The sequence below is a fragment of the Maylandia zebra genome, linkage group LG11 (assembly GCF_041146795.1).
Source record: "Maylandia zebra isolate NMK-2024a linkage group LG11, Mzebra_GT3a, whole genome shotgun sequence".
NCBI classification, from domain to species: domain Eukaryota; kingdom Metazoa; phylum Chordata; class Actinopteri; order Cichliformes; family Cichlidae; genus Maylandia; species Maylandia zebra.
Genome location: NC_135177.1, coordinates 30,669,367 through 30,684,741, shown reverse-complemented (window position 1 = coordinate 30,684,741; position 15,375 = coordinate 30,669,367). Strand labels below are relative to the sequence as shown.

Sequence of the window (15,375 nt, the reverse complement as noted above, 5' to 3'; positions counted from 1 at the left end):
TAATGCAAGACAGGACGAATCCATGCTTTCATGTTGTTTATGCTAAATTATGACCGTGCTATCCGAGGCAGCAAAAATCAAAACAAATCAGCTCTTCTGCTCTTCAACAGTCTTCTGTTGGTAACCCAGTGCAAAGTGTAGCCTCAGTTTTATGTTTTTAGCTGACAAGATTAGAACCCATTGAGGTCTTCTGCTGGTTATTTGAGTTACTGTTGACTTCCTGTCACTTCTCAATCCCTTATCATTGGGTCAATAGATATATGTATTTACAGACAGACAAACAGACAACAGACAAACATCTTTTGCATGTTCAGTATTTTTTATGTCTAGTTCTGTTTGACCAAAACCAACCAAATTTAGTTTAAAATTGACAGTTCGATTCTTTTCAGTCAAGACATGTTCTGTCTTATAAAAAGAAGTGGTTAATTCCTGGAAATCTGCATATTTTGCTGGTGTGATTTATCAGTGAAGATGTGGCCTAATAGCATAGGGGACATGACAGTGCCTGGTGGTGCCAAATGGTTTTCCAGGACCATGTTTGCTTGTTTGCTTTTTATTTATGCACATTCTAGGGTCTAGGGACAACGCACTTTAATCAGCATAATTAATCAGTGTATGAATATGCAAGTCATAGCCGCAGTGTTTAGTTTAAATTCTTGTTCCCTTGCCAGATGTTAAATCAGCTCATTTGAGTTTACTGCAGAGTCAGTGCTGCTGACACTTACTGTCCAGCAGTTTTAAGGTAAACGTGTAAATGTGCATGGCCACATGAGGAAGTTGTAATCCTCCACCTACACCATGAGATTTGTGGATCCATTTGTTTTTGAGAATTAGTACTGTACTGTGTGTGTGTGTGTGTGTGTGTGTGTGTGTGTGTGTGTGTGTGTGTGTGTGTGTTAGAGAGAGAAACAGAGAAAGAGGTCTATAAAGTGTTAAAGGCATGTTTATAAGTGATTATAGTGATTACAGTAATTCGGCGCATAGTTCAGTGGAGCCGAAGTCGGTCAATAAAGTGTGTGTGTGAGAGAAAGACAGAGAGAGGAGAGAGTGAATGTGTTTGTATTTACGTTTTCTTGTCATGCGGTCTCTCCTTTCTCTTTTGGTCTTCTGCCAAAATTGACACAGATGTAGACACCACATACACACACACACACACACACACACACACTGCACTGCAGTAAACAGGCGTTCGCTAACCCTGTCAGATGTTGCTTTTTCACCCGGCCGTAAACATGCACACTTGTTTACGTTTCCAACAACACCGACAGCAACCGTTTTACTCCAAGACCACAGAAACACACACAAACGCATACACACTGAAATACCGCACAATAAGTCTCACTTCATTGGTAGGGAAACCCAACAAAACACACACACACACTTCTAAGCACATTATCGTCTCTGCTTGTCTTTTCCAGAAGTATAGAGAAGGGAGGACCAGGTTTGGTTCATGCTGGTTGGTCAAATGCTCAAAATCTGGTTGAAGGCAAACTTTAAAATCTTCGTGGATTTCATTTAAAAAATAAAATCTGTTGCAGTATGCAAAATGTATGAATGAGTTGAGCACTTAATGAGAATAGAGCCCATTTGGTCAATGGATAATGAAATATCTCTCTTGTAATAAATTCTTGTTCTGGACGTCACTTCAGCTACTGGAAAATTACAGGAGGTGGAACGGGCCGTGGAGTGGGAGCTCAGAGAAATCTGGTGATGCATATCCCATATACACTATAAATACTAGTATTCCAGTTACTAATTACCGGTTGCTATTTACACAGGCGGCAATGTTTAGAAACACAAACCAGCAGTTTTTTAAAAAGGTTAATCTAGTTTTACTGTAACCATTGATCTGACTTGTTCCACTGTATGTTTTGGTTTATTGGTTTCTGCGTACTGTAGTCTGTGAAGTATAGATCTAAATCTTGTAGTATAGTAGCATATGCAAGCCAGATATAACAATTACAGTATATCAATACATAAAGGACATATTAGGAACATTAGTATATTCCAACTGGGTGTGTAGTTTTATCTGGCTAACATGTATCCCACCGTATCTCTTGTTGTCTATATGTTTCTCGCTGCGTCATTTGACCTTGTGTCTTACCCTGATGACATCATTTGGACCAATTTGAAGCTTCAGCAGCTGTACTTTGTACACATACACACACCTGCTGAAATCAGGACTGTTTATCACATGGTTCATTAGTCAGCGCGCTGTCAGCATAGCTCTTCCTTCAGCTAAAGAGGTGTGTATATAGATGCCTGCTCCCACCCACACACATACATACACTATCTAAACAAGATGACAAGATGAAGAGTTATTTGACTGCATGAGCAATATTTTTTTTTCCACAAAAAACTCATTATTGTCGTCAATCCCATCTGTGTGCTATGTCCTGTTTATTCTGGTGGTTTCTTCACTGAGGAATCTGCAGTTCATCTTGTATATTAGTCTTTTTTTTAATCAATGGCTGATCTCTTGTTTATCTTATTCTGTTGTACACTGCTGTTGTTGTTTCTCTTCTCTTTTTACGTTATGCCCCATGTTTCACTAATGAATCAAACCCTGTTTTATTTCTAGCATTTAGCATTTTAACATCCTCACTTTTTTCTTTCTTTTACACTCCTCTCCTAATGAACTCAGAAGAGATTGCTTATATTCACAGTCCAGTTAAAGCAAGCAGACACTCTATATACACACACACACACACACACACACACACACACACAGACTCTCACACACACACACACACACACACACACACACACACACACACCCCCCTATAGCACAAGTGTGTCGCAGTTATTTTCACAGTGTTCCACTGGTAGCTGTGGTTTGGGGCCTGCATCTATTTTAGACTTAAAGAGAGAGGAAAAGATGGGCTGTGTTTGCATGAGCATGCACACACATGTATGTCTGTGTGTGCACGTGGAAGGTCAGAAGACACAGCAGAGATTGAACTACATGCACTGTGTGTAAGTGTAGGTCATGTTTTGTGTGTGTTCTTGTTCAGCTGTCTTTGTTCTCTTGCTGTGGTGTTCAAATTGAAGAGTTTTCCTCCACAATGCTATATATAAAACAGCAGAGTTCTATTTTTAGAAGAGATTGAACAGTTTACTGAAATTTGTTTAGTAATTCACACTTCGAGTTAGACTTTGTTTTTTAGGCAGAAAACTATAAGTATTCTTTCCTGAGCTGTTAAATATTCGTTGCCTAAAATTGCTTGTTTACATTTGTTTTTAGTTTTTAGTGATTTTATTGCAGTAGAAAAAAAATGTTTGCGGGAACGACTCATAATGGGGTTTTTTTTCGAGGTGCTTTTGCCGTACTCATATGTGGTTTGTAAGTTTAGACTGTGAAGACTAGACAAAAGATACCAGGTGTCTGATTCAAGCACACAACTTTTTTTAAAGAATCACACTTCCTGGATTTTGATGTGTGTTTTCAAAAGAATGTTGCTTTGAGGCTGTGTGTGTGCAGAAATGTGCAGGTCTAATGTACTGAACATTTATATATATGTGCGTACAATTATGTATATTGACGGGGGGAAGAAACGTAAAAGCCCACAGCCAAATTGCTGGTAACCACAGCGGCATAGTATCACCCCCATCTTCAAACCGCAGCCCAGAATAAAGCAGGAATGCACTGGTGTCTCCGTACTGCAAACCAAGAAAGAAATGTCTATTGAAAGCATCTTAACCCCTCAACCAAGCTGCCCAAACTGTTCCAAAACTGTCCTAAAGCAGCCCCAAACTGTCACAGACTGGCCCAAATGGTCCCACGCCGTCCCACAATGTCTCAAATCATCACAAAATGGCTTAAACTTTCTTCAAGCTGTCCTCAAATTGTTGTTAAGTGACCCAAACCATTCCCATATATATACAAACAGATCCACAAATGCTCAGATTGTCTCTTAGGCTGAACACATTTTCCAAACGTCCAAGACAATTTCCCCAACTATGTCTCCTAAACTTTTCTTGTACCTCCTAATAAGCGCTAAACTTCTATTTGTTTTGGGTTTTTTTTTTTTTTTTCAGATTCAGGAGTTGTGTAGATATTTATTGTGTAAGCACAGAAAATAGAAGCTCCATTGTGTCTTTAACAGGCAGAAGAGCTGACCATGCCGTTCCCATTTGGGAATCCATTCAGAATGAAGTATAGATTATGATAACTGTTATTTATACTGCTAATACTACTCATGCTTACACTTTTTCTGCTATTGCTAGTAGTAGTAGTAGTAGTTATATACTTGTTATTATAGTTTGTGGGTGGCCTATCCAAACAATGATTAAATAGGCAGTCACATCTATTCTATATTCTATTGCTAGTCTAAATCTTAAGATTCTCTAAAACTGATAGCTCATCAAATGAGATAAATATAGACTAACTGTAACAGAGCACAACGTCACAACTCTAACCAGGTGGTATAATACCTACTATTTACAGAATGAGGGACAGGCTGGAATGTGTTGGAGGTCAGTGGTAAGAGACAGTCTGTGTGTTTCAGAGTAAGTTGCTCCAGAGGTGGGCTATTTCCTTACCTTATGTTGATGTGAGAATGAGGTTAAAACACATACACACACCCACAGATCCACACATTCCCCGTGAAATTGTAAGACAGCCTTAGAAAAACACCTTCCCAATTAAGAGTGAGGCATATCCCATTTCAAACAACTGGGAGTGTGTGTGTGCGTGTGTGTGCACGCCTCTCTGTGCATGTGAAGCCACAGGCTGTGCTCTCACCAAAGAGAACAAGATTGGCTTTAGAAAAGGCCAGGATAAATATTAGAGAGGACTTAGGATAATCTGCACTCACACATACTCACACAGATGTAGACTCGGTGGGGGAGATGGAGACACACACATTCTCAGACACCTTAAGGTAGACGCAATGGCAGACACACACACGCACACTCTGCTCTCATACATGCACAGACACACACACAAGACAAAGGAACAATGTGTGGCGTGCACATTAAATGAAAGTACCGTGAAACTGGACAGATTCCTCAGGGAGCCGCAGAAATGGGGAGAGAGGAAAGGATAATAGGAAGGAAGGAAGTGAACGAGGATCAGAATATGGGAGGATGAGAAATAAAGTTGGAAGGAGACAGAAAAAGAAGGGAACTGAAGAAAAGAAAAAGGGATGAGGAGTGGACAGAGAATGACAAAAAGAAGTAAAGGAGTGGAAAGAACGAAAGATCAGATGGCGACAGGGATAAAAAGAGGAAGAGGAGACAGAGAGGGGAGTAGAGGAATGAAGAAGCGATGAAGAGGAGACAAAAAGGGAGGGATGGAAAGGGAGGGGGAGGCTTGATGAGGAGACTGTGAGGTAGGACAGAGAGAGACAAGGCGTCCAATTCATCGGCCTCAGGAGCTCCCTAAATCCACACTGATCCATGGGATTCTAGCAGGGATTTCGTCACGCAGACACAATCACTCCTCTCACACATCCAGGTTCTCTCTCTCTCTCACACACACACACACACACACACACACACACACACACACACACACACACACATACACACTTTAAAACCTGATGTTTGATGCTGTTATTTCATTGCTACATTTACCTTTCTCTGAAACATCTTGAAAGATTTTGTTTATATTACATATGTTGGTGCAAATATGTGTTGGTCATATGCTGGTCAGATGTCTATTCATATTAATGTACAGAATTCACCTGCTTTTGCACATGTCTCAACTCTGTATATTTTTATATATTTTATTTATTGTTTACTCTATTTAATTTGTAAAATATGTGTACACACACACACACACACACACGTAGAAAAATATTTAGTATACACATCCAGAAATGCATATACTATTATATATTGTACATATATTTATTAGTTTCAGATGTAGCCATTCTTGTATTTTGCTTGTTTACATTATTGTATTTTGCACAACTCTGTTGCTTGTGAAGCTCGCACACAAGAATTTCACTCACATGTGCTGTACCAATGTACCTGCACATGTGATGTGACAATAAAAGTGATTTGATTTGATTTGATTTGACTTGGTACATTTACAAATGCAAATTTTCAAGAAAACGTATTGTTAAATAACTCTTGTTTCGTAGTTCACATTTGGTTTAGATTTGCATTTCTTTGTCTTTCTGCTTTTAGTTTGTTGGTAGTTCTGGGCACTTTCAGTTTTGTATTCTGGCTCCTTTCTCTTCATGATTTTATTCTCAGTCCTGGTTCAGTCTCCTTTTATAATTTGCACTTACATTTCGTTTTCCTGCCCTCCTGTGTTTTCTCTGTCAAGTATGCATATTTGTTCTCGTGTTTAATTACTTTCCGTTTTATTTTGTTAGTCTTTTGTCTCTTATGCTTTGTATTTAGTTTTACATGCCTTCGCGTGTTTTCTCAATTAGTTTCAGCTGTCCTCCCAGGTGTCTCCTGTTTCCCCTCATCACCTTGTATTTATTCTCTCAGTTTGTCTCAGTTCTTTGTCACGTCCTCCCTCATTCCCCATAGTTTTGTGTATTTAAGCGCTGTGTTTCTCTGGTTTTTGGATGCCTTGTTTCTACTCGGAGTTTGTTCTGTATTTTGTTCAATTTTAGCATTAAAGCTGTCTCTCGTGTCCTGCATTCGCCTCCACCTTTTGCCTGCTACATAGCAGCAGGCCTACATAACGTTATTAACAATTCGGAATCATTATAAACCATTAGAAATGAAAATGCAAAAACAATGTTCAACTTATAGGAAAAGAATGCTAACGGTGACATCTTAAATATGGTATGAGTCCTGTCTCGTCAGCTACTTCCGCTGATTGTTATACATGTCTTTTCTGTTATTTGTAAATGTTGATTTAAATAGAAAACATAAGACTAAATAGCTTAATTATTACCCAATTGCTATGAAATGTGATTTGGTGCAACATTTTGTTACAGGTCAGACACTATAACACTTGGATTATTACCAATCATAGGGGCTTTAATTGGGTAACATATAAATGGCTTCTACAGGCCAAAGACATTAAATTGGTGGGGTTAGGTTAACTGGTGATTCTAAATTGCCCATAGGTGTGAATGTGAGTGCAAATGGTTGTCTGTCTCTAAAACAGATTGGCGACCTGTCCAGGGTGTACCCCGTCTCTTGCCCTAAGACAGTTGAGATGGGCTCCAGCCCCCATGTGACCCTGAATTTGATAAGCGGAAAAGGATGGATGGATGGATAAATTAAGATGGAAATGACTGAAAAAACAGCCACACCCATCGTTTGCAGCAACCACTTGCAGAGTTTTATGTTGATAATCGTTCATTGGACAAAACATGCAAATTTTTATATGTATCACATGTACACGAACATTCAAACATTAGGTTGGATTTACGTGCATAAAAATGATAGTACATTCCCTCGATCATGCAGTTTGTGGATACAAATACACAGAATAACTGCAATGTATTTGAAGTAAATATTTTGATCGATTGCAATATAGATATTACAGATCTGTGTACCCTAGGCAGTATATGGGCTAGATTTCATCAAGTTTGAACATGTTGTCTAGGGTTAGGAGTTTGGGAAAAACATGCAGACATACTTATGCTTTTAATGTGTAGGGAAGGATTAGCTACTTTGTATTTAGAACACATTAGTTACTAGTAATGAATGTAATGAAATAATATAGGAATTCCTAGTTATTCCATACATTGACAATCTAATCAGGACCGCAACTGTGCTGCTCCTTGGATACAAAGATTTATGTTGTTCTGGCAACCCAATGGCTTTGCAGCTCAGAGGATCAAAACTGAAAGCAAACTTTATCTTCACAGACACTGTGTGTCATAACAATGTGTTTTTAAGAAAAAAAGAAGGAAAAAAAGACTTGTTGAACTTATTTTTGTAATGATTTTCCTTCATATCTTTCACTCAGGAGGTGTTGAGCCCATAGCAGAGCTGGCTGGTGATGGGGAGGAGATTGAAGTTCCACAGGAGGCGACCAAGTTCATTAAGAAGAAACAGCCATCTAAGAAAACCAAGAAAGGTAGGATCACAAACTCTATTTCCTTCTTTTGTCTCTTTATTTGGAGCTGGATATTCTCCAGCTCTTAGGCTCATCCGTGGCTCTGCTTCTTCTTGTCACACTTCCAAGCAGCCCATATCATCCCAGCAGTACATCCGCTGCATTGCTCCCAGTTTTTTACTGAATCCTAACCGGAGGCCTGACAGTGATATCTGTTCTCTGTCTGTCACACTGTTGTAATCCACCTCTGTTTTCCTCACAGCATCATGCGCTTTCTCATCTGTTATTTGTATGTAACGCTTTGACTGCTGTTGGCTCGTGGTCTGGAGAATCTGCATGGTTTTGATTCTGATCTGTGCCAAAAGATCAAATCAAACAGCAAATTTGGTTCTTCGGCTACAACACAAATAACTGTGCTTCCTTAGGTTTGTTGATTGTTTCTGTTTAAACCTGTCTCGCGCAGTTTTGTTGGTGTGACTTACAGTATGGGCAAAGTTTTAGATTAATGCTAACAGCTAAATCCTGGCTGGCCTTCTTCCATTGCTGAATTGCTTACAGCAGGCAGTGGATTTATATTTTTTTGAAAATGTACTAGAGAACAGTTCCACCAGACTGGCAGGTAAGGTTTTGATCCTGGTTATAAAACAAAAGTCTGGAGTGTCTCTTTCAATCAGAATGATTGAAACACCCCCCCCCCCCCCCCCCACATTATGACAGGAGATGTTAGATCATGTCCATCTGGTTTACAGTTACCAGGACTTCACTCTCATTTTGTGCTGGGTGTTGGTTGTATTAAGTTCTCACTTTCTTTCCATCCTTCTGGCTCGGCTCTGAGTCTGTTCTTCTATCTATGAGCCTGCACAGGAAATATCTGATTAGAAGAGAAGATATGTGGTCTTGAGTAGAGCTGTGTATTGTGACTATATTTATTGTTCTAATCAAGTGAGTTCTCCTTTCATTCTCTTCCTGCGATTCATCATCCTTTTATTTCTTTTCATTCAAGTTTTTTCTTCTTTCCTTCCCTCTCTGCTTTTTTCCCTCTCTCAGTTACTTACCAAATTAGTTTAATCTGCGATGATATAACACATCATTTGAACCCACACAGAAAGACACTGGCCTTAACACAAAAACAATAAATACATATTGTTTCCGAGCTCCTGCCTTTGTCACACATACATATACACACACACATGGACCCACATACCCAGCCTCCTGCCAGAAAAGGGCTTCTGGTTTGCATTGAGTACAAATCCGAGTTTTATGACAGTTTGTCTTTTCTAAACCAGGGTGGATAGATTCTCTTTGATGAGCTCTACTTTCGTTAGCGGTTGGGGTGGACGTGTGTGTTACCGTGCACGTACGTGTGCACGCGTGCGGTTAATCCACTCAGGCGTCACCGCTAATGAGAAGGGGAGGTGTGGGAGACACCGAGAAGGCGACACAGGGATCATTAGATACCCACACATATACATACAGTACAGCTATACACACTCACGCACGCTGACACACACACGCACACGCACAGCCAGCTTGTTTGTCAGAAGTCTGTGCTCTCTGAGCTTAGATATATGGCTTTCAGGCACACAAGGGGGTAGATGTTGAGGGTATGATATGCCTTTGTTCTTAAATGTGTTTCGGCACTTTTTAAGTCTTGAAAATTCAAGTCTACCATAAAGGAATTACAATCAAGAAATATATAAATATTACAAATAAACATGTATTTTTGTTTAGAGACTTTAACAATTTCACCTTACTAATTGCAAAAATTACAACGACAAAAAAAATATCCAACAGTTGCATTAATTTTGAAATGATGTGACTTAAAGAAAAAAAACACTTTGGTAAACTGCAGCCTAGGAATGACTAAATGACTTAAGCAGATCATTTATATTTCCTCTAAATATTTCTTTCCCATCATGAATGCACTCTTTCCTCAACGAAGGTTTCTTTAATTACTTTATTTATGTAACCCCTCAAACCTCACCAAAATATGCATGTGACATAAAATCTCATTGTATTTTAAAGAAATACTTGGGATCTGCTTTTTTCATTAATTGTGGTTACATGTTTAAACCAAACCAGCTTTGCTGTCTTTGAAATGTGCCAGCTAAAAGCATATAGGCACTAAATTAGACTAGAAAATGTCTGTGTTCTCTCCTGTCCTCAACCTGGAGCAACAAAGTTTTTTTTTCTTGCTTTTGTGAGCCTGTCTGATAAAAGTGCTCACTATTTCACAAATGTGATATCTGTAAGTATCAGTATATTGAATTACTATATTGCATTTCAATGAGCCAGTGGGAAACTGTGAGTAAATGAATCAGGAAATACTGATGTGAGATTTTATGACTGTAAGCAACAACCCACAGTTACCAGCTGTGTGTGGACTGGAGCCCAGCAGGATCAGAGGTCACTTGCAGTGGCGATGCACCCTGCTGCCGCCAACCTGCTGCTCCGGAACAACTGCTCATTTTCTGAAACCAGTATAGCACTTGTAATATTGCATTTATTAGCTGCACTGAGCTCATATTGTCTGTCTGATGAGCCAGAGGTTTTATATCAAAACAGAGACTTAACAGTGCTTCCCTTCTGTGGCTTTCTCTCTTTCTCCCTCTCTCTCTCTCTCTCTCTCTCTCTCTCTCTCTCTCTCTCTCTCTCTCTCTCTCTCTCTCTCTCACACACACACAGACACACACACACACGTCACTTTTGCCAGACATGATTGAAAAAAGCAAAATGAAAATGATCCCCAATTAGTAATGTTTGTCATGGAAACCTCCACAGCAAGTCTGTGGTTTGCGCTTAAATTGAGAAGAGGAAGGAGGGACGAAGGGAATGAGGGAAATGATTTAGGGAAGAGAGGAAGGGGAAAGGAGGGAGTGGGGGGGGGTTCCATCATGTCCAGACTTGTCCTGTAGCTGCCACTCCTCCTCCTGATCAGACAGAAAGACAGAGGGAGAAAATAAGAAACAGCAGTGGCTTGTAAAGCCCTTTCACATAATAATGTGATTGTTTATTAAACTTTGGAGTGAAAGTCTCTGCAGTCTGTTGGTGTTGCTCAAGGACATTTCAGCATAGAGGATGTTTCCATGTTTAAAGGCTTAACTCGGGAAAACACTGCCTGCAATTCACTATAACAATTCACTGTGCCACCACAAAAACTAATTTTGTTAGCATCATGCTTAAGTCGTTACAAGATTATTTTTTTATGCTTCATGCACAAGCCTACATGAGGTTTTGAGTGTTTATTCTTCACATCCTTGTTTTGTGTTGAGTCAGTGACCTTTGTTTCTGTCAGCTCGTATAAATAAGATGATGCTGAAAACAAACACATGGCACAAATAAACATAAGGTTTCTTTCTCTCTTTTTTTTTTTACCCAAATATGAACTTTACCAATGACCATTAATCTTTCAGTACTGCCTTGTGCAAAAGCAGATAATTCAGTTTATTTGTCATAGCCACTAGTGCTTAGAAAATAACCTGAAGCTGAGCGTCCTTAAAACAAAAGAACTCATAATAGACTTCAGAAGGCTCAGACAGGTCCACTCCCTTCTCATTATAAATGGTGAATGGGTAGAATCTGTCAACCTTCGTTTCTGGGCAGATCTTACCTGGACCCACAACAGCAATGCTCTGGTAAAGAAGGCCCAGCAGCAGTTGCACTTCGTGGATTCCTGGTTGTTTGATACACATGAGCCATAACTGAAACACGAAGGCGGCGCAGAGGGTAATTAACACCGCCAAAAAAGGTCATTCACTGCCCTCTGCCACCCCTGGAGACTATCGCCAGATCCTCCCGTCTCAGGAAAACCAGGGCCATCGCAGGTGACCCCCCTGCACCCCCACCCACAATCTGTTTGACCCGGTCGGTGCCTCAGGCTAGTCAAGTTCCACACCTCCACCTGTCAAACAGCTTCTTTCCCTGGGCCTTTCTGACCGTCAATAACCACTATCACCCCACACCCCACCCATGCCCACCAACCTCACCAATCTGAGCCATGGTCTGAGTTACCCTCATCACTCAGGTCACTCACACATACTCTAGTCAGACCAAGTCTTTTCTTTGCACTACCTATTTATTTCTGCTGTCTACTATCTATATTTTATTCTGACACAGTTGGTGTGGAGCACCAACTATTCAAGAACACAATATTGTATTGTATTCTGTTCTATTCTATTCTAAATTTTACATCACTTGGTGGCTGACCTGGAGTAAATACTGTATCTGTGGTATCAGACACAATCTGCTTATTACATATCATGCCAGTATATTGGTGATCTTCTGTCAGTGGTTTATGTCTGGCCCAACACGTACAGTAGTATTTTTGTCTTATGGTGGCAAAATGCCAAAACTGCCTTTGGGTAGAAAGGCTAGCTCGTAAATCCCATAAAACTAAAAAGCAGGGTGGTAGAGAACAACTCAGCTTAAAGCCCACATGATGCAGACAAAGACACACACAACTACCTCCGTCTTCCGCCTACCTGTCTATGACTTAAAAGTAATTAGGCACTGTGCCAAAGCCCACACTACACACAGGCCTTTCTGTTAGAGTGCATGGCAGCCGGAAAGCACATTTGGTTGACTTGAAAGGCATCAAAAGGCATCTGAGAGCAGGACAGAGGAGGAGAGAGAGGGTGAGAGAACAGTGGAATAAACTCTCTTTCCTTTCCTTGAAAAGGTGGGATGAAAGAGAGATGAAAGAGAGAGTGTCTACCTTCTTCTCTTTCCTGGTGCTGCATCTTTTTTTGTTGTTGCTCTGCTGCTCCACCCCTAAAGCCCACCTGGGATCACAGACATGATCCAGAGCAAGGACACACACACACACACACACACACACACACACACACACACACACACACACACACACACACACACACGCACATATACACAAATGACAACTTGTAGGCACATACAACCAACTAGGAAGCTATATACAGATTGTGTGAACACACACATGCATTTTTACATATCTTTCTTTATTAGAAGAGGAGATTGGACTTGAACTCAGCCCTAACTGTGAGTTCGGTCTCTTACCTCATTTCTCTCCTCGAGTCAGTAGAGGATTCATTAGGTACAGTGTCAGTCTGTGGTCATTGATCTTCTTTAGCCACACCATTATAGATTTATGTTATTAGCAGCAGCAATTAGCAACCATGATAGGGCCTTGACCTTTTTTACTCAGATCTTCAGAAATCCTGGATGTGTATACTGCCATCAAACATCAGCCCTTAACTCCCACAATCATTAGCGTGTTCTATTGGTTATCGATAAAGGTCATTCTGGCATGTCAGTATTGCTTGTGCATCTGGCAGTTTGCATTACCTATTTACTTTCACCCCTTTGAATGTACTTTCTGTATTAGCTTGAAAAGGTTTGTCGATTATGCCTTGAATCCAGATAAAGGCTGTTGCACATTATTGACTCTTTGTAACAGTTAGAAAGAAACAAAAACGAGTGGAAAGAAAATCTGCATTCACACATGAGGTCTGGACAAAATCCAAATCATGTTGCTCTTTCTCACATGTAGAGCACAACAAGGGATTTTCCATCTTAGATGGATTCCCACTATAGGACACTTTACTCCCACTCACTGTGTGAATTTGTGCTGAGTTTGAATCCAGTCGGTCATTACACAAGGGAGCTGCAAGATAGAGTTCATTATAATTTTTGTCATCCTGCTGATTTAGACATTTGTATTCCTAATAATGTCTGCATTGCATTTGTGAAAACCCCTACAGATGAGACAAGCGGATGAATCAGCCTTCAAGGTTATCAGTCATGTAAAATTCCCAATGAAAGGTACCCTGTTTCAAACAAGACATCCTAGTAAGTAAACACAATTAGCATTTCCCTGTGTTCACATCATCTAAAGAACTGTGAAAATGTGTCTAATAAATCAGCAATTCAAAAATAAACAAAACAATGCACACATCAAAGACAGCAAATGCGTTTCTTTGTACTTTGCAGCTGAGCAGCTCAATATTTTAGTCAACATTTCATTGCTTGGCTCATCAGCAAGATGTGTTGACAGGAAAACAAGTAATGTTCAATTCAGAGATGTTTTGAAGCTCTTTTATGTGATGATTTGGAACAGAAAAGCTTGTAATCCACACGACTATGTGAGTCTTTAGTTTTTTGGCACATAGTGTTCTTGTATTCACACACCGAGTTGGCCATGCTCCATACCTTCATCGCCGAGGTCACTGCAAGGTGCTGTTTGTTGGTAACCCCTGAAATAGATGTTGGACACCAGATGTCAAGTCAGCCATGAAGAGGCTGAGGAAATAATCCTCCTGTGCTTAGTTAGGTTGTGGGAATTTGTGGTGGCCAACAGGTAGGGGCAGGTTAAAGGTAGTGCAGCTTTGGCAGTAGCTGAAACAGACTTTTGGTCATCCTCAAAGCGATTCAGGCAAGTTGTCAGGTTGCTAAGGAGAGGGAAGGGATGTTCTGCCCACATGTTGCAGTCAGGCTAAAGTGCTGCTTAACTCACATGGGGGCGTAGTTAATCACCGACAAGAATACCTTCTGATATTGTATGCTGAGGTACTGTACTCTTTTGTATAATATATTATACTGAGATCTCCTCAGTTCTGCTTAATCCCATCCTGTTTGTATAACACTGGACCACCACACAGATCAGACAAGCATCAACCTCTTCGGGGCTCTTGAGGCAGTCAGAGTTTGCCCAAGCAGTAGACTTGTTGATTGTTGATTCTGAGAGACCTCTTCGGGGTCTCTCAGACCCCGAAGAACACCCTGAGAGACATGGTCAAACGCCATGTCTCTCAGGGTGTTCTGTGGTCTGTGCTTCCAGACTTTTAAGGTGTCGGACTTCTTACAGGTTATTCATACCTTGTAAAACCATAGTGAGAGCATGGCTGTCATTACCAACAATAAGTCTGTATTTTCTGAATTCTCTCAGGGCTGCTCTTTGTCACCTGAATTTCTAGGTATAGCCAAAGGGTGGAAGGTTTGGCAGACTCAATATTCTGTCTTTTCTTTTTGTGGATGATGTGATCCACTTCATTTGAGTGGTGACCTCCAGCTTATGCTGGGGTGGGTTGCAGTAAAATGAAAAGTGGTGGGGATAAGACCTAGCACCTCTAAATCATTGTAACTATCTGTTGTGGCAAAGAGAGAAAGCAGGGGCAGGTTAAGGGTAGTGCAGCTTTGACTGTAGCTGAAACAATAAAGTTAATGATTTACTGGTTAGTCTTCGTACTATCACTCATGGCCATGAACTTTGGAAAGTGATTGAAAGTATAAGCAGAAAATGAGTAGAATTACAGTTTGCTCATCAGCAACTTTTGAGTATGTAGGTGTCTATATTTAGGAATTTAATTTTCAATAGTTTCAAGGTGGTTTCAGGTCTTGTATATGATTCACACAACATGTGA

At 40.3% G+C, this 15,375-nt stretch overlaps 1 protein-coding gene across 3 annotated transcripts in view; it reads left to right on the top strand.

Annotated features, from left to right (window-relative positions):
- The window catches only part of bbs9 (Bardet-Biedl syndrome 9), a 184,150-nt gene that overhangs the window by 110,719 nt on the left and 58,056 nt on the right, over positions 1-15,375 (top strand). For all 3 annotated transcript variants that reach the window (XM_004560133.3, XM_004560131.3, XM_004560132.3), the window contains one exon: positions 7,889-7,999. In XM_004560133.3, the coding sequence (XP_004560190.2) occupies positions 7,889-7,999 (111 nt within the window). The remainder of the gene's footprint in view (positions 1-7,888; positions 8,000-15,375) is intronic.